Here is a 20,543-nt window from a genome sequence, read left to right as displayed (position 1 = left end):
TTTCTTCCATTTTTTATAAGAAAAATATTATAAAAATATTTTTAATATCCAGATACACAGGTATTAATTCTCCACAGCAAAGAGATTTTAAACTGCTGAAAGTCCACTTTGGAGGAAAACAAATTATTTAAAAGCATTTATGTGTAATCTTTAGCACATAATGACCAGATATACTGAAAAATGCTTCTTAGGACAATTATAATAATAAATGAAACATTAAACTTTAGATATTTGGATGTTTGAGAAAGGGTCTAGTTAGTTATTTCCTCTTTAAACGTAATAAGTCATAACTATAGTAGCATACGTAGGAAGCATTACACCACCTCAGCAAAAGAAAATCTGAAGCAAAAAGCCTTTATATTCCAGACATCATATTTTCTGATACTTTTACTAACTTTGTTATTACTTCAGCTATTTTAGATAATATCAATCCAGTTGTAACAATATTTCTGAATTGGACACTTAAAGTTAACTATCAACATTTACTGAAACACTAGCCTAGGGAGAAAGTGTTTTTCTTTAGTTCTGAACAAGAAACATTCTCTTGCTGCAATGTAACAAACAGTATTCCGTCTTACATTTTGAAAAGGTAAACAATCTCATTTACAAAAATCACACCAATACTATTGTTCAAATCTCTTGATTAGTAACTTTACTTTTTCTGATTTAGGGAGTTCTTCCTCTTAATTTCAATGATATATTTGAAAGATAGGGACACATCTAGATTTGTCTAACTGGAATCCTGTTACTCAGAAACATGAAAAACTTCATTTGTTTGGTTTTTGTTTTTTCCCCCATTCGGCAGCTCTAACTGATTCTCAAACAAACTAGGAATTAAACTGCTGTTAAAATAAAGTGGAAAATAATCTGAAAACAAATTTCTAAAAGGCTCTTTTCTTTCCTAGGTGGCACACAAGTGGAAGGCCCATCTTTCTAAGAAGTGATCCCACTCAGGAAGATAAGAAAGTGATTTCTAAACAACTGCTTTGGTAACATGATGGCTTAGCAAAAGAGAAAAGAGAAAAAAAATCCTATAAAATTAGGTACATGTTTGTATAATGAAAGATCAGAGTAAAACGTAAGGCTGTGATTTATGACTTATGAGCTATTACAAAATACAGGAAAATTTATGTGTAATTGGAAAAAAATTCATTTTGTTCTCCTCTAGTTGGGATAATAAATTTAAAAATACATGTAACCCTAAATGTCTAAGGTTCCTTCAGCCTGATAAACAAAATAAGAAAAACCATACAACCAAAAACAAACCATAAAAATAGATCATTATTGATTTAGCACCATTTCTGCAACACTTTCCTTAAGGAATTTGAAACAAAGAAAATATAGGAGCATCATTTTTTAACTTTTTAACTGCACTTTTCATTTCCTAGAATACAATTCCTTAAGTTTCCATGTGAGTTTAATTGATGTTTTTCTTTAGTTTTAACTTAATCTCTCCAAAAAAAGACTTTTAAAATGTACTTTTTCCTACAGAATGACAACCTTGCCAAAGTGCATTTAATCTGCATGTATCTGCAGACAAGTAATAAAGACACCAGTGCCATTAGCATAATCAATACACAATTTACAGAGCTACCCAGATAGAACTGAAAGTGAACGTGTAAGCCATTATCTTAGTAACTATAAATTAATAGTCGTTTGTGAGAATATGTTTCGACTTATATGGTTTCAATCCTGACTTGTCGAGATAATGTGAGCATATTTACTTTATAGTATATATTATATATAAACATATTTTAAATAAGTTATTTTCAGATAACCTCCAAATATAAGGAAAATCATCTAAATCAATCACACATAAGGGAGAATAGTTGATAAATAACCATCCATATTAATCATTTTACTTTTTCACCATGGTTTTAATTAGAATATATATATATATATGTATGTAAGTAGGTATACTTTTCAGTAAATATTCATGGAGAAGGAGTATGTTCTCAGATGACGGGTCAGAAAAAGCCAGATTTCATCTTATTTTCTAAAAGAATAATAAGGAAACTAATCTAGTCAATTCTACTGCTGCTTATAATTTTTAAGAATCCAACTCTTTCAAATTTTTTATATTTAGCCACAGCTAAAAAAGAAAAGAAAAGAAAAGTATGTTCCATTTCTGAAGTTCCATTTATGAGACATCAGAATTGGAGTCATTTTTTCAGGAATGGTGATGGGTTGTGCCCAATTCCATCCACAGATGGCATCAATGTTCCACCGGTCCTTGGAATAATCCATCCCTAACAGGTGGGCCCACCTCCACACAGCAACAAAGAAAATTTGTATAAAAAAATGGCACATCTCAAATGAAAGAAAATAGACACTGCTTCAGGATGGTAATCTGCCAGTGGAGAATATGAATTTGTTTTTCCCCTAGCTTCTCCACAGTGTATTTAAAACAGCCAACGTAACATTACCAGGAGGCTATTCAACCAAAGTCAGATCCATTGCTATAATTTTGCAGGCACAACCACTACTCACTTTTTCCTATAACACAAAACTGGTGGGCTCCACCCTAGCAAAGCTGGCCTTCGAGTGAGAGCATCCAGAGGAAGACCTTTGCAAGTCTACTCAATCTCTGTAAGGAGGTATTTCTGCTGAGATTTCACCAGCAACGGGGAAAGCACTCCTGGATCCCTCACTCCAGCACCCACCGCACTCTCTTTTAAGGTATCTCTGGTATCAGCTTTCTGTGGAATGTAATTCTTATATCAGAAGCCAAAGCCTTTAATCACACAATTTAGGATTTCTCAGGTTTCCACAGCTTTTGATTCTCTCTCAGGTGTAACTATCATCACATCATATTTTTCCTTGTAGAAGTAACTTTTGCGGGGGGAGAAGTGAACTAGGGGTGGGAACTGAGATCTAAATGATTAAAGCAAAATGGAACTGCAGAGAAGAGATGTGGTGGCCAGAAGATTAATTATTTCCACCTCTTAATTTGGTTTGAGATTGACCCTGGTTTCTCCTATTTGAAAATTATAAGATTAAGAACTGCCCATTTTCACGCCAGGAAACCTACAATCCTTTTCTACTTCAGCCACGCGAATTGGATGAGCACAGTGTCTTTGCCTCAGTTTCCTCACCTATGAAATAGAAAATGATAACTGTCAGAACATTCAGTTAGGATCAAATAAAATAGCTACGCGGTGTCTCTAGAAATATTAAACAGGCACCAAAACGCAAAGAGCGAACTCACCTCCTCTCCGGTTCCATTACTCACCTTTTATTGTGGAAGGTGATGACTAAGGGTTTAAGTAAAAAACTCACACAATTCTTCTTAGGCTATCTACAGAAGGAGAAAGATTTTCTGCTCTACACAGAGGCAAGGAAGCCACAGAACTGTGTCACCCATCAAGACTTTGCAGAAGAGAGAAACATAAAGAGGACAAACTGTGCATGTTCCTTCAGCTTCCCCATGAACTGCATCTATTACAAAAGGCTGTTTACTAGTTTACGACTTGCTGTATATCTGTTAAGCCTTTTACATTTGTTACCTAATACATCAATCCTATGAAGTAGATTCTTACCTTTTTATTGGTAAGAAAACTGAGGCTTAAAGAGGTCCAATAAGATGTGGGATTCAAGTGCAGGTCCATCAGACACTGGGTCCCTCAGGACAACTCACTGGGACATGTCGATTGTGCATATAGGACCAAAAGCCAGAGACCTTGACAGCTAAAACTAGAATAAGGAGAGGACTCTTACAGAGCAGGGGCCCCAGGATTTTAGCTTCTGTTGAGTCTGAGAGAAGTGGGGAAAGTCCCTTCTCCTTCTATAGTTCACTATGTGTACAGCCGTGAAAGGTCATTCCTAGAATTAGAAATCAAGAGACTGACATGCTCCTCCCTGTTCTGTCACAAAGTCACAGTGTGACTGGGAACACTAAAGTTCTTTGGGTCTTGGCGACGGTAGGGTGGATGGGTGTTCTAGTGTCCTTGCCCCACTTGCAACACTCTGCCCCTCACTGTGTCCCTTAGCACTTCCAGCCCCCACTATGGCTGACCTGTCAGGAAACTAAACGACCAACCTAGCCAATCTATCCTTTCTAAAGTGTCTTCTGGAATATCTATTTCAAATTATCCTGAAGTGAAATTTCTTTTGTCACTTACTATCATTTAAGGATATTCCACTCATTAAAAGCGGCCTCACACAACCCTCTTGACTCTCTCCATTCTGATTTTCATTACTATTTCTTTCACTTCATTTAGCATTAAGGTTGAAGAAAAAGGTATAAGTGGATATTTCAAAGTCATCTGATAGGATATATTAAGGTTTTAGACTTTGTATAGAAAGACAACTTGATGACAGTTATAATATAGTTAAAATAAAAAGAGATGGTAGTGTCTATACAGAGCATCACCAGACAAATGAGTGCTGAGGTCAACCAGCGGGCAGTGACGGAAGCTGGGCTTCTAAAGCCCAAGGGGACAGCCGGAGCCCAGCAATCTGGGAATGGGGACTAGGGGATTTCATGAACTCACAGAGTAGGACTGCTGACTAAATGAGCAAGGGAAGGAAGGAAAAATAAAAATAAAGCAAACAAAATTTAGGATTAACTGCAAAAAGGAATGGAGAAGAAATTTTGAGGGGAGAAATTTCTGACAATCTGCCCCAAATAAGGTTTCACATAAAATTATAACAGTGAAACACAGCCAGCCGAGGACTAGGAGGTAACAGCCAGTGAGCAGACACACATTCCTGCATTCTCCTTCCTCTTCACACTCTATACTCACACGGACTTCTAAACAACACAAAATTCCTCTCTGAAGCCTTAAAGAAAATGCTTCTAGATAAATTTACTGATGAGTATGGAGATGTAGAAAATCATGCCCTTGTTCGGCTAATTCCTTTGTAAACCTGAGCCCAGATTTACCTTTTTAATTTAAGGATTATTAATAAATCTACTATGATTAAACCTTCATAATGATATGTGAATTATTTGTCTCTAGTTCCTCTCCCAAGAACAATTAGCCTACCTTTGCAAATTAGCATGGTCTATCTGCAAAGAACTCAAAGACACAGACCTGACTTACCAAAGAGATGACAGAGGCTCTAAAATTAATTAGCCCCACTTTATGTTTCCATTTTCTTTTAACTGGAATTTCTGCAGGAATTTTTCTTTCAGAATTCTCTCTACATTGGCAAAGCAAAGAGGAGCTGGGAGTGGAGCACTGCTTTGGCCAGCGTGAAAGGGCTGGCCACAGAGGACTGAAACCAGCAAAGTCATCTGCAAAGAACCCACCCAAGACAGGCCTCTGAAAGGGCTCTGACCAATCACACAGAGACCTCGAAATCCCCAACATGAACCATAGCAAATAGGAATTTTCTAGAGTAGGGAGTTGTAAAGCACGGGATGAAGAATTTCTCTACCAAAGTGAGAAAATCTTTCAGATTAAGAGTAAGACACATTTACTAGGTACTTCTTGTCTGCCAAATACTATTCTAAGAGCTTATATGAATTAACTCTTAATGCTCACAATTCTATGAATTAGGTACTATTATTACCCTCGCTTGCAGATACAAAAACTGTAGTTCAAAGTGATTTAATAACTTGCCCAAGGCCAACCAGGTTAGGATTTCAACCTAGGGAGTCTGTTTAAACACCCAAGATCTTAACCACCATTTACTAAATGTTTACTAAGTTCCTCTAATATTTCCAGGAATATGCTTAGGTGCTGGGGACGCAAGGGTGAAAGGGGGGCAGACAAAGTGTAACTGAGGAAGACAGAGCTAAAAGAATGATGCGGGGGCGGGGGAAGGGCAGGACTTTCTATGTGGCAAAAGAAAAAAAATTCCCACCCACAAAGACAAAGGCAAACTTAGGCAAAATATTCATAATACACAAGTCAGACAAAAACTAATTTTCTTAATAATATGGGCTCCTCTTTCAAACCAAAGCCAAAAGAACCAAGAAAATAAAAAGGTGATTCACAGAAAATTCAAATGGTGTATAAACACATGAAAAGATGCTCATAATGATAGAAATGCTAATTAAAATGTCAATAAAATACCAGTTTGTTTCACAAGCCACATTAGCAAAGCTAAAGTATTTAAACGTAGTTACTCTCTAACCCTGCTGCTAACAGCAGTGAGAACTGGCATTACCTCTATGGAGGGCACACTAGCAATATTTATCAAAACAGTAAATGCATGTTCCCTTCACCCAGAAATCCTATTTTTAGGAATTCACTCAATATATATAATCACACATATCTGCAAGGATGTGTGTATGCTCACTGAAGCAACATTTGTAAACAGTAATATAAATAAATAAGTAAACAGAAACAACCTAATGGCCACCAGTGGGGAAAAGGCTAAATAAATGACAAAATACCATACACTGGATAGTGTAGAGTTGTTAGAATAAAGAGGAGAGGTTCTAAGTGTTGATATGGAGGGATTTCTAGGAAATACGTTTAGGAAGGACAATGTAGAGAGCTCCTACTTTTGTTTGGGAAAAGATACCTGAGATACCTACATATGTATAATGCCATCTAAGAATGGTCCAGTTTGCTGCCTGAGGACATTACCACTAGAATCACCATGATTTCTAAATAACTGTAGAACAAATATTTAAAGAGCAGCTGCAGGGTATTATTACTCTGTCCAGGGTATGGATGCATCTTACTCAGACTTGGCTTGAAGGATTATGTGGATGGTGGTAAAGGTTGGATAGGTGTAGTTTTAAAGTCTTCTCACAGACTACTTTGTGGGACTCTATAAATAATACTACCATGAAGAGAGACTTAGAGAAAATGTCTAAAAGATATGAGTTGAAAAGTTAAAAAAAGAGAAAAAAGTAAAGTGCTGGTAGGTAGATTACTGTTTTTAAAATCTAGCTTTCCTATGTAAATTTTCAATTACAGAACATACTAATGGATTGTTGATACATTGCCATATTCTAGTATTTACTAAGCTCTTTAATGTGGGAATTTTGCTAAGAACTTGCAAAGATCAGCAAAGATCATAAGCAGAAACATATTACTATATGATGTATATATTTTCCTAAATTATCTATGAGGTGAAATGGAAAGGGAAATTGTTAAATTGTCTTATGATACCAAAATGAGTGTGTTTATCCAGCATTTAGACAGCTATAAAAATTAAAAGAAATCCAGATATTTGGAAGAATAAATAGATCTAAGTGATTAAAAACTGAATGGATATAGTTAGAGTAGCTTTCTTAGAGTAGAAAACCAGGTCCGTGAACAAAGGACAGCCAGAACCTGTACACAAGTTAGCCGTGTGCAAGTAATATAAAAGAAATACCACTTGTATGAATTGAAAGTATACTATTATTGCAAAATGAAGTGCAGTTTGAAGTTAAATAACATTATGTGGGACACAACGAATTATCTAAATATGTTTTCATAGACTGTTAGTTCCCATGAACCCCATGAGCAACTGGGTTTGACTTATTCTTTACTGCAGGGGTCCCTAACCTCCAGGCCATGGAACAGTACTGGTCCACGGCCTGTTAGAAATGGGGCTTCACAGCAGGAAGTGAGCAGCAGACGAGGGAGAGAAGCTTCATCTGTATTTGCAGCTGCTCCCAGGTGCTAGCATCACTGTCTCAGCTCCACCTCAGGTCATCGGCCATGAGATTCTCAGAGGAGCACTGGTCCCTGGTGCCAGAAATGTTGGGGACTGCTGCCTTACTGTACCCTTAGTTAGAACCAAGCACCTGAAACTGCTTGGTTCTAACTCCACAAGAACATAGTCCATATCTGTCTCCTTCATAACATCCCCAACTCCTACCATTCCCAGATTGGTAAACGATGGATCTGTAGTAAATATCTGATCAAAAAAAAGACTGAATTAATACGTTTGTTTGTATAGTTCTATATTTGTTGGCTTACCATCTAGTTTTAGGTTATGAGGATTCAAAGAAAAGAAACACAAAACCCTGCTCTCAAAGGGCTTATCGGCAAACCAGAAAACTTAAGAGCCATAATTTCTATGATATATGAGGTACAGAGGGGATAATAAATAAAGAGAAGAGCCCTTTTAATTCAGGTGGGTCAGAAAGAAGCCTCACAGGAGATGTGAGATGAGTCTTACAAAATGAAAACAATATTCAAGCCTTTATCATTATACAAAACCGACTTGAGAAGAGGTTCAAAGTGAAGCTGTGAAAATCAAAGGTTTGGGACATGCTGCTATATAAAAATGGTATCAGCATTTGGGCAAACGGATGAACATGAATTGAAGATGACTAGCCAACATAAGTCAAACTAAATTAAAATGCTGTCCTTAAAGCAATACACTTTGACCTTGGCTCAAACATTTGTACTGCTGCAGGTTCATACCCATCCCACTGCAAACATCCACGAGAGACCCAGGCAAACACAGAGTTAGTCACACACACACATACACACAATTTCTAGCGCAAAGCAGCTGCTGCTATAAGGGTTATTCCCAGTGATATGACAAACTCCTAGCGAGGAGAATTGGTCACTGGCCCGAGGCTCTCATCTAGAAGCTGCAAACTACTCCATGGAAATGCCAGGACTTGAACAGAGTCAGATTCTTCATAAAGGCCCTGAGAAGGGATCCGGGTGTAATACAAGTGTCCTTCTATATTAGTTACGTAAATCGTTAGTTCTGTATTAGTTCTGGACAAGAAATCATAATTGAAAGACCATCTAACCCGTTTGTTTGATTTTGTTCCATCAGCTACAACTCAATCAAGTTCACAATTTAAAAAGCATGCCTGCCCCATTAATATGAATTATTGATCAACTTGTAAGAATTAAAATTTCTCAATATGAGAATTCTACAATGTTAGAGATGGAAGGGAACACAGAAGTCATTCATTTCATAAAAAATAAAGTGATTTGGTTCTACTAAAGTTTACTGAGCACTTAGTATAAGTCAGGCACCTAGCTAAGCACTTTCCTAGCCTGAGGGACAGGGACATATAGGCAAAAACAGAGCTTGGAGGCTATTCCAGGGGTCTGTGCACAGCCATCACACTCATACTGGGTTTTAAATATGCAAATCAGTAAGTATAAAAAACAGTTACATTTAATGGGAGCTATAAAATGGTGTTATTATCTTGTAATGGTTTTATTTTGAAGATTAAAAATTGGGTATAATGATGCAATACTTATGTAAATGACCTATATGATTTTGGAGGAGACAAAAGGGATTTCATGTTGATCATCTTTTTCTTCGGTCAGTTACACTACACCATCACCATTCATTCAGCACTCACATTTTTGAACATGAAGATCATCAAGACACCCAAGATCATTATCCCTAAACAGTCTTATGTTTAGGATTTATGATTCTGTAAAAGTTTGTTTGAAAGCATTCACCTGTCTCCCAGGGAAAAAATGATCAAACTTGAGCTATGGACTTGTCAATATCAACATGTCTTATTCTTTAGTATTCTATTCCTAAATATTTAATGGAATGAATTCCTTGTGACTTATTTCACTTCATTTTTATGTAGCAAGGATCCCTACCTGAATTTTAGTTTTGAGGTTTTTAAATATCAATATCATATAAATTCTCCAAGAGGCTCCAATTATCTTAAAGAATGTCATCAATTCCTTGAAAGTTTTTTAAATAAACATTAACATCACACAATTAACTTTCAAAAATGTTATCTAATCTTTTAGGAGGGTAAAAGATATTTAAAAATCAGTGATGTGAATCCAAAAGGGTTGGAAATAAATATTCTATATATTGTATTTAACAGTTGCAGTTCAAGTGAGCATATTTATCTTTTAATTCTAAAAGAAAACATAACTCGCCATTCTTAAAAAGTTAGCTTGCCAAAGTTTCGGTACCAAACATGTTTTTGAAACCTATGTTATCTAACTTTTTTAACTGACCCACTTAACCTGATGAAAAAGTGAATAAACTACATACACGTATCTCCTTCTCTCGAATTGCATTGCTTCCTTCCCCAAATTAAAAAGCAATGGAAGATATTTAAAAGTCTCGTCCAGTTTTCTAGACCATAACTTTCATAAGAGCAAGGCTATGTCTGTTTAGTCCACAACTGAATTCTCAGAACTTAGTACAGTGCCTGGGATGAAACAAGCATTGAAAGAAAAAAAAAACGTTTAAATGACGAAATGAGCCCCCTCATTTTACAGAAAGGAAATGTGAATCTTAGAAAACAGAGGATAAGTGGCTTGCCAAAAAGTACAGAAAGCAAATCAGAGCTTGCCCCTGTGCCCTTTCCACTCTGCAACCATCTCCCCACTCAAACCGCCATCTAAGACACAATACTTACTATCATAACTAATCATTTCCATTTTATTCTCAACCCTTTCCAGGAATTAATATGCATTCCCTTGAGTCTATAGTTCTTTTTAACTCTTGCCTCATGTCTGCAAAAAGTGCATCTAACTTTGCTTTGCATATTGCACATGGACAGCCCCAAACCACCCTACAGAATACATGCAGCAACTTCAGACTCCACACATTAGCTGATGAATAAAACATGATGACACCACCTTCCAGCCAATACTTCTACTGGCTTCATTAATACTTGGTAGAGTGTTGTTTGTAAATACTTAATTGCCTTTTTTTATGTATAAAAATAAGAAAAGCTAAAAGTGTGATACTAGTGATAGCATATTTCTACTTACGCTATCACTAGTATCACAACTTAAAACAATTGAGACAAGCTAAATCATTAGGAACACGGAAAGCAATTTGTATTTAGTCTTACTGATGCACTTACTAGACCTAATCCGGTTCTATTGTGAAAGAAGGGAATTATATTAAAGAACATGTATGAAATGCTAGAATTTGTTTCTAAAAGTCAATATATAGTTTAAAATACTGTAATACATTTTAGCTTCCTGGTCACAGCATCCCCATAAGTACAGCAATTTATAGTTCACCTTGTGGACTCCTGACCTCTCCAATTGTTTTCACCAATGTATTCTGTATGAACATATGGGACTGTCTGTATGTGAGAATGAGAGCCACATATCTCCTTTGTTTCCAGCAGGTAAATAAGTTTCCGTATTGATATCTCTCTCAGAAAACACTGATGGGATAAGAAATTTTGGAAAAAGCCAAACATAAGAAAGAAAGGAGAAGGTAATAAAAATCATGAAATAATGGCCCTCAATGGTAAAGTGATTTTTAATTTTAAAAGGAAATTATGTTCCTTACAATGACACCAATATTTATTAGGCAAAATCCAACTCAATCCAATTTGTCCCTTAAAAAGTAATTAACACTTATGGATTTGCTAATCAAAATGTACTTTAAACAGAAAGAGTATGTTTGCATGTGTGCATATCATTTATGTGCTTATCTCATACTGAGTTGTGATAACTGAGGGGCTGAAACTTTTTGGTTTCACATATGTAAAAAAAAATTTATATTGTAACCATAATACCAAAATGCAATTCTAACAAACTACATTATTATGAGAATGAATATTCTGAATGGCAATCACTTGACCAGATTTAGCTTGAGAGCTATTCTCATGTATGAATAGTAGAAGGTTTCCAAACTAAATCATCTTCATTTGAAAAGACTTAAAATGCTCAACGCATTCTCAACACATACATACATTCAATTGACAATTTTAGATATACATTTTTCAAAGCATTTCCCATCCCATGAAATTAAAATATATGATGTCCTACAATAATTTTTAAATGTATGCATTTATTATTTTTTTTTAATGTTTTAAGAAAGGGGAGTTTCTAGGCAGTCATATTTGAATCTATATCTGGATTTTTTTTTTTAAGACCAAATTACAAAACTCTACAATCAGATATCTAGAGTAGGAATGCCCATTGCATGTGCTGCCATAATAACGATACCCCCAAAATCAGCCCTATGTAGCTGTGGCAGGGTCCCCAGGCAGTTGGATAACTGCTGCCTGATTATTATCCCTGCTAAAACTGAAGCTACTGAAGTTTTAAAGAATTTGTATCTTACTGAATTTCTTTCATCTCTAATAATTACTAAACTGGCATAATTACCTATACTAGAGGTAGAATGTGATGCATGCTAAAAGCTCAAGCTGCCTAAAATTAAATTTAAAAAAAAAAAAGGACATGAGCCTACTTAGTTTTCAAAGATTTATCTTGTGTCAGGCTTTTATGCCAAGAGTTGCATAATTATTTAAACCATTTAAAAGCTTTCCTTACACTATTTGATTAATACTATAACAGAACTATTTAAACTTACTAATGTAAACTTTAATGTTTAAGTTTTAATTGCTTTGTAATAACATTGTTGCAGAATGTTTTTTTTTTAAATCAGGTAAGTATACTTTCATTACAACAAACAAGGTATATGTAATCCTACCTACTGTACCTTGTAATCCCCAAGCAAAAAAAAAAAACAGAAACATATTTCAGATTTAATTGAAATGGGATTAGAAAGTTTCATGCATCCCCCACCCTCAACTAACTTTAACCTTTGACAACACAACAGGAGTCAATGGAGAAAATCCTGATACCAAAAGGTCTCTGGGAAAATACTTAGCCAGAGACCCTTGGTATCAAAATCTCATTCAATTCAAAAGCATTTTTAGCATATTACCAATGACAACATTTACATTTTTAACAATCCATAAGGCTGCTAAAATATGTTACAAGTGTTGCAAGTCTTAAAATGGTTTTCTCTCTTAAAAAATAACTAAAAACTTAATGTGGTACCTATTAAATCCAGCCATAAGGAATGTATTCTATGGCAACAGGATTAATGACATTAAGCCAGCAATGTGAATTCTGTCAGATGAATTAATAAAGCACAGTAATAGGAAAAACAGACCTTTCATAAAATTCTTAACTCATTTTGGTAGAATTGCTCTTTTCTACTATCAAAACCTCTTTCTCCTCATTGCATGGTTTTACATCAAAATGAAAACTCAAGCAAATATACTTAATATTACATTTCAACTTATGTCAACAAGTATTTCACTAGAATTTAACAGAGTAGCCAATTCTCACAGACTTCCTTTAGAAATAAAAGGGAGCAAAAATGTTCCTATGAGATAAAAGAGAAATTATCCTATAAATATGCTACAAGACTTGCAATGATCCAAATAAGCACGTAAAAAGCACTAAGTATAATTAGTGGAACCAAAAAGTTGAAAAATTTTGTCATTGCTGTTAGACGTCACTGCTGTCAATTACTACAATAGATTTCAAGAGATGTGGGAATATTCTGGCAAAACAAAAAAGGAAAAGTATTAACAGCTTGCTTTATAAAAAGCTGCTAATCTCAAATCCCTTTGTAACTTCATTTTTACAGGTATGCTTTTATGTTCAATATCCTATTTTTGCCCTTTTTTGGCTGGATGAATAAAAGCCAACAATCCACTCATGCATCAAACAGATGTTTTTGTTTTTAAGGCCAAGTGGAATCTTATGAATTTTTGTGCCCTCCCTCTAAGAAGATGCTGCCAGAACTGTGGAAATCATGAAACCGGCGTTTTGGAAAAGACTCACTGGACCATCAGTTTTGGAACTTTGACTCGCACTCATGGGATTCTTGCCAACTGTAATTGCTGTTTTTGTTTATGTCGGATTGTCTACTGATTGGACTATAATCAATTTAATGACTTCAGCATCTAGTCAGTATAATTTAGAGGTGATAGAGGGAAGAAACAGTCACTGCTTGATAGATGAATAGAAGTACTACGGCAACTGTCTGAAGTGGGTATGGATGTCAAACACTGAGCTTCTGCAGTGTTTCCAATAATCAGGCTTCCTAGCATCTAAATCCAAAAGTAAAAGCCTACATTGCTATGTGCCGCACAATTAGTAGAGCATTTTGTGCTCACACTCATGAAAAATATATATACATACACATATACAGATACATTCTTAATATCTTTTTAAAAACTTAAGTTAAAATCTAGTTATTAAAAAATGGAGTCATGCTTGCTTAACTTACGTAAAAATAACTGAGAGAAAAGCTATGTTGTAATTTTTTAATTAAAAGCAAACTATTAAACTGTTTTAATGCAACTGTCTTTTCACACAAAATTCAGGGCTTTTATTTTTCCTACTATGGCATCATTTCCAAAACCAAAACTGATTCTCTAGTGGGGTGAGGTTATTTTCTTAAGAAATAAAACACATGGCGATGGAGTGTAAGGGAACCATGTTCTTTTTTTCTGTGTTGTTATACTTCACCTGTCTACCTATAAGAAAATATATTGTCTTTGGGGGGAAAAAAAAGTGTTTAAGTAAGGACTGGAGAGTTTAACGTTTCTATTAAGTTTAGGGGCTAGGACAAACTCCCTGCAGTGGCTTTTTTAACACCTACAATTTCAAGAGCTTTTCCACTAGAGAATACAACCTAATAGATAAGTTTTCTGACTTTCAAAAGGTTATAGACTTAAAATCCATTGCCTTTTCACTCAGATTCTACAGTTTACATTTCTTCTTTAAATCGAGAGCTGAAGTTTTGCCACTTCATTATATTTCTAAATAAATGACTTCTTAAAAAAAAAAAAAAACTTTGTAAGTACAAAAGAAGGTAAATGGGAAAAAGGAAAAAGGTCAGTCATAAGTGTGATAAATTCTAAATGTGCCAAGTTACAAAGGGTTAGCTACTGTGACAGCCAACTTAAACAAGGCACTTTTGGGGCTCTCTTTCTCCCCGGTTCCCACGATTTCTCTCTACAGGCCCCTGGTATGGGTTTATGAACACCTGAGGGTCCAGATACCCTAATTGTGTATTGTGTTTAACTTGGCCATTTAAATGTCTAAGTGCTCCCCTCTCTCCTTCCCAGCTTTATAACTTGGCTCTTACTGAATATATCACACCTTTATGTAGTGGACCACTTTTTCCTTCTTACAGTGCTTTTTGGAGTAAATTTCAAAAAAATTGTTTTTATCTGGTAAAATGGCTGAGAAACTTCCATCAGAGAAGCACCACAAGAAATAAAGAACCAGCAAGAAAAATAGATATAGGTCACAATTGACCAATTTGATGCTACTGATTTGCTGCCTCTAAAAACAAGCTGACAGCAGAACTATTTTCAGTCAAGTAATCTACTCAAACACCATGTCTACTCTCAGGAATTGAGATAAATATCCAAATAATACAAATGGAGTAGAAAGGGTGACTCACTTGTCGGTTCATCCATGCCTCTAAATATTGCCTCTAAATAAATACTATAACAGAGCTATTTAAAGTTACTAATGTTAACTTTAATGTTTAAGTTTTAATTGCTTTGTAATAAAATTGTTGCAGAATGTTTTTTTAATCAGACAAGTATACTTTAATTACAACAAACAAGGTATATGTAATCCTAGCTACTGTACTTTGTAATCCCCGAACAAAAAGCAAAAATTTTGTTTCATTAAATGGAAAGGTTATCCTGAAGGTTCCTAGCTTAAGGACAGAATAAGTTTCTCAACTTTGTATGTGAGCTGAGAGAATTTTGATGCTAGGGCTTTGAGAGGCAAAGGAATACAAGAGTTTCATGTTTCAAATTATATTTTGCAGCTTTCACAAGTAGAAAAATGAATCTTTTTGGTGTTTTCAACAGTTTTAATGCACTTTAGAGGAGGTAAGAAGACCAAGCTCCATTGCACCAGAAACCTAGCACCCCCAGGAGGGGGTTATTAGGACAATTACACTAAAGTTTGCTACAAACAAAAACCCTACAGAATGTTTAAGTCAATGTAATTATTCATTCAAAATACTTAATTTATGAGAATACCCCAAATAAATTCAACTATTAATAGAACTTCCTGGTATTCCTTATTGTTAAGCATTTGGGTGAAAACAAAAACTCCTAACTTAACTGTCATTTTGTTTTAATGTTTCTACCTGCCTTATGTAAACTACTCCCCTGAGATACAAGTTTCTAATTACGATATCAAAAGCGACAGCCATATGAGAAATATCTTTTAAATCTTGCCTGTTGAAGTAATAATATCCATGTAGGAGACAAGTTGGAAATTGCATGCAGAACTTCGTGTTTTATTTAGAAGGGCACATTGCATTTTTATGGTTTCCAATGCCTCCTTCAAGTTAGTATAAAGTAACCTGCAAGGTTTTGAAATACTGTCACTCATCTAATAAAATCAGAATTTTTATCTCTTACTTGCAGAACTACTCATCAGTTCTTCATAAGAGAAGAAACTTAAATAAAGGTTGCCTTTCTATGCCTACTGATTGCAAAGTGTTGCTCATTGCTTATTATCATTATGATGCCAGGAGATCTGTCATAATATGTCCCTGGCTTTTCTATGATCCAAGTATGACCTTCTGAACAATACAATGGGCAGAATCCACATACTCAGAACTCCTAAAACACATTTTGAAAAATGGAGACCCTTCCTGGAAGACACAGGAAATGAAAATAAGTGAAGAAAAGGTAAGGTATTTAACAAGAGCCACCTAGAATGCCATTCTACTTGTCCAAAACCGTTACTAATATCACGATTACTCATCTGACATCGCTTATCTAAATATGTATTTTTCTAGGTAAATGCACACCCTGAAGAAAAACAAACCCACTCTTTAGTGAGAACTGTACTATTTTTATTCCTGTCTTCAGCTGCTCACCCCCAAAGCTCAGCTAGCCCACCTGAGGCCATTAGTTCTGGGAGTCGTCCAAAAAGCTGATAGAGAACACCACCGCGTTCTCTGCCTACACAATAAATGGAAGCTAAATCTTTGTTTTTAATGTAAATATTTTATTTAGAGCCTGGCAGTTGAAACACAGATAATGTGTGTCTTCATGGAGAAGATATTTGAATATTTTTGCAATATGACAATATAACAAAAGAAAAAAAATGCCCTCTTTGCTCATTTCACTTGCAACTTTTTGCTTATTCGCTTAAGAATGCACAGATCTTGGTCCCAGATTATCTCGCAATTCGACTTATCCAATACTGCCCTGCGAATACCGCCAACTGACGGCTTCTCTTGCTGCCCATAAAATCCTATGTGGGAGAGAATACATCCCCTTTAGGAAGCACAGGGAACACTTGCACCCACAATCAACAGAACTTTCAGTGTGAATTCATTCCAAAGGCAGGTGAACTGAATACTCGGAGGCTACGGATGAGCAAAACTACCAACTGAGCAAACTTCAATAAACTTTTTAAAGATAAAAAACCTCCCAAATTACTGAACAGAAGCCTTTGCAGCCCTCTAAACTGGGCTGACAAACACCAAGCGCTATCCCATCAAACTCGTAAAGTTCTTCTTTCCAAGTGACTCGGAAGAGGTTTGTCCTGGTACTTCGCTCAGCGCGACTTTTCAGGAAGCCAAGAGTCTCCCGGCAAGTCCCCCCGACACGCGAGCGTGGTCCACGGTTACCCTGACACCCGCGCACGCCCGCGGCGTTTATTTTTTTCGCTATCGACCCTTGAATCTTTCAGGCCCTACGTCTTGATTTTCACAGAAAATGTGGGGCCCACGTGAATATAAATCACCACAAAAGCTGTTTCAAGGCACATGTCAGTGACTCGTCTCGTTTACAAACTAAAACTTCTCCCGTGCTTCAGGAAAAAAGAAAGCGTTCCAATCTGCGAGGCCCTCCCCCACTCCGTCCCTTCCCAGGAGAAGAAAGGGCTTTGTGTGTGCGGTGAAGACTCCGTTAATCGAGTTCATAAATACACATCAGTCCGAGACCGGGAGGCGTGGGGTGCCGGGCTCTGCCCACCCCTCCCCCGGGCTGGCGGCAGAATCGGGAGACGGGTGGCAGGAACAGGGGCCCCCGGACGCCGGGGCCCGGGCCGCGGAGGAGGAAGAGGATGCTGCGCCGCCGGGGACCGGAGGGCGGAGCCGGGCCGCACGGACCTCGGCGGGACCCTGCGGGCGCACAAGCCGCCCTTTGTCCTCCGCCTCCGGGGTCGCGGGGCGCCTCCGCCGCCTCCAGCTGTCGCCCCATGCCATCGCCTGATTCCATGCCTGCTCTACCCGCACCTCCTCCGGTGCTCGCGCTGCGCCGCTCGCCCACCCCCGCTCTCGGCCTCGGAGCGCCGGACCTCCCGACTCCCCGCGGCCGCCCGCCCCCGGCTTCCCCGGGAGGAGGCTCGGGAAGGTGGAAGAGGAGGCGGCCCAGGAGAGGAGGAGGCCGCCACGTGACTCTCGTCGCCACATTCCACCACAGCCACCAGATCAATAACTTCAGTGTCCCCCGCCCCCCACCCTGCCGCAGCAGCCAGCCAGTGCGCCCCCAAAATGCCCCCGTACGCAATCCGCAAACTTCCCGCTCTAACCAGGACGAAGGGGAGCTGGAGCCCAGCACGAAAAGCCAAAGACCAAAGGGGGCGGCAGGGAGGAGTAGGGGTGAGGGGGTGGTCAACTTTCTCGGAACGGCCAAGAGAGGTTCTCCGGAGCTAGAGCGGGGGACGCGGGAGCAGGGGGCCGGGGCCCGGCTCCCCGCGATTGTTTACACGGGCTGCGCGCCGAGGTGAACCCGAGCGGGGCGCAGGCGGGGTGGAGGCGGCGGCTGTTGTGTCCTCGCCCTGGCGCGGCCGGGACCCGGGGCCACGTTTTTAATGAGCAGAAGCCGCTTCCCCCCGCTCCGAGATGACTTTTTTCTTCTTCCAAAGAAAGGAAAAAAGCAGCACCGCACGGTTTTGCATATTTATTCTTTGCGAAAACACAGAACAGAAACTTTTTCCTCCTGCCCAGATGTAGAGCTCGAAGGATTTTTTTTTCCTCCCCCTCAGGATGATTTTTCTTTTTTTTTTTTCTGGTTGTCTTTTCTCGCCCACTTTCTACCACCGCCCCATTTGGGGATCCTCCTCCCGTCTTAACCCCCCCGCCCCGAAACATCACCCTCACTCCACCTGGGGGCTAAACGGGGAGGGGAACGCGCGCGCCCCCGCACTCACACTCACACTCACGCGCGCTCACGCCTCGCGGCCACGCAGCCCTCGCTCCGCTACCCACAGTGACACTCACGGCTGGGGGAGGAAAGCGGGGCGGGGGTGAGGGGGAGTCCTCCTTACCTTTGAGGGATCTCGGTTTCGCTTGCTTGCGGCGAGACATCCTAAAAGCAAACAGCTGAAGTTGTTTCAATTCAGCCCTGTAAGAAACTACACTTCCTCGTGGCCGCGCGCCCCTCGCGCCGCGGCGCCTCGCGCCCTCCGCTCGGCCTCCCTCGCGCCCTGGCTCCGCGCTCCGCTCCTCGCTCCGGCTCCTGCTCGCGCTCGCGCGCGGGGCTCGCGGCTGCCCGGGCTCCGCGCTCTGCACGGCGGCGGCAGCGGCTGTACCAAACTTTCCCAGCCTTCGACCCCCACCCCCAACCTCCAAAAAAAAAGAAAAGGGGGGAAAGAAGAAAAAAAAATACTTTACAGGACAATGTTTGAAGAGCCTTCAAATAAACTAAAAAAAAAATCCGTTACTTTTCCACCTCAATAAAATTCACATAGTTAATTCATATGAAAACAAAAAAAAAACAAAAAAAAGCATTTTTGAAATCGCTTCTCAACAAAATTCCCCCCTAAAAAAATAAAACAAGTAACACTGATTTGTTTACAGGAGGAGTCGTGCTCTTTTGTAGTTTGGGGGGCACGGGGGAGGAAATCAACCCTGCAAGGCGGTGAGAAGGTCTTGAAAAGAAAAATCTCCCACCATCCAAGGTAGATGCGAATGGGCAACGAAAATAAGCAAAGGGGAAAAAATACTTTTTTTCTCCCTCCCTCCTCCCTTTTTTTTTTACCCACACTAAAGTAATTTAAAAAAAAACACCCTGCACCCCGAGCCGGTGGCCCCTCAGGTGGTGTGCGGGTCTGCTTGTTTGTGTGTAGAGGGGGGTGTGCGGGGCCCGCGGCTCGGGGCGCCCCTCTCTGGGCGGGGGCGCGGGCGCCGGCTTCGGGCGCTGGACCGGGGGCTCTAAAGTCTACGGCTGCCTCGGCAGCGGCGGCGGCAGCAGCGGCGGCAGCAGCGGCGGCAGCGGCGGCGAGAGCAGGAGGAGGAGGAGGAGGAGGAGAGCCGGGAGCAGGAGGAGGAGAAGGAGTGTGCTGTGTGCTCCCTCCTCATCACAAACCTGCAAGGTCTTGGACTGCGCTGTCGCTCCGGTAGTCCACATAATAATGGAAAATGGAAGCAAGGCCCCCAAAGCCATCAGGATGGCTCCAGAGGGGGCCCCTAACCCGCAGGGACTCGCTCTGTACGTAATCACTGAGGAAATCATTGTCAGCCTGCCTGCACTCACACACAGACAGAGGGGCATGATTAAAAGGCGAGAGCGCGGGGAGCGGGAGGGAGGAGGGGCCCCGCCAAGACCCGGACTGGAGGCGCCGGCCGCGGCGCGCGGATCCGGAGCCAGGCGGCGGCCGAGGGCCCCTTGCCCCGCCCGCCGCCGCCGCCGCCGCCGCCGCCGCCGCCACCGCCCCCGCGCGCCGCCCGCCCCGCCCGCTCCACGCCACCGCCCCTCGCGCCCGCCCGCCCGCTCGCACACCCGCGCCGCCGCCGCCGCAGCCGCCGAAATGTTATTAGAGCTCCACGGCGGATCTCGGGGCTCTTCTGCTCGCTTTTTCTCTCTTCAGAAATTAAAGCAGAGGAGCATCTGAAAGTGAAAAGGTCCCCCTTCTGGTAGGATGAATGTAAAAAGA

The 20,543-nt window shown here is 39.8% G+C and overlaps 1 protein-coding gene across 6 annotated transcripts in view; it reads right to left on the bottom strand.

Moving 5' to 3' along the window:
• The window catches only part of ZNF521 (zinc finger protein 521), a 265,922-nt gene extending 245,730 nt beyond the window's left edge, over positions 1-20,192 (bottom strand). For 3 of the 6 annotated variants that reach the window (XM_039844082.1, XM_039844091.1, XM_039844109.1), the window contains exons 1-2: positions 19,976-20,113; positions 18,936-18,976 (exon numbers count right to left, since the gene is read on the bottom strand). In XM_039844082.1, the coding sequence (XP_039700016.1) occupies positions 18,936-18,975 (40 nt within the window). In that variant the 5' untranslated portion in view covers position 18,976; positions 19,976-20,113. Of the gene's footprint in view, positions 1-18,935; positions 18,977-19,975 lie in introns of all 6 variants that reach the window. The other 3 variants (XM_039844100.1, XM_039844117.1, XM_039844124.1) reach the window with 3 other exon arrangements.
• Positions 20,193-20,543: the final 351 nt, after the last annotated feature.

This window comes from Pteropus medius, unplaced genomic scaffold (genome assembly GCF_902729225.1).
Source record: "Pteropus medius unplaced genomic scaffold, Ma_sr-lr_union100, whole genome shotgun sequence".
Lineage (NCBI taxonomy): Eukaryota > Metazoa > Chordata > Mammalia > Chiroptera > Pteropodidae > Pteropus > Pteropus medius.
Note: the sequence above shows the minus strand (reverse complement) of the source record. Positions and strands in the feature narration are given on the sequence as shown.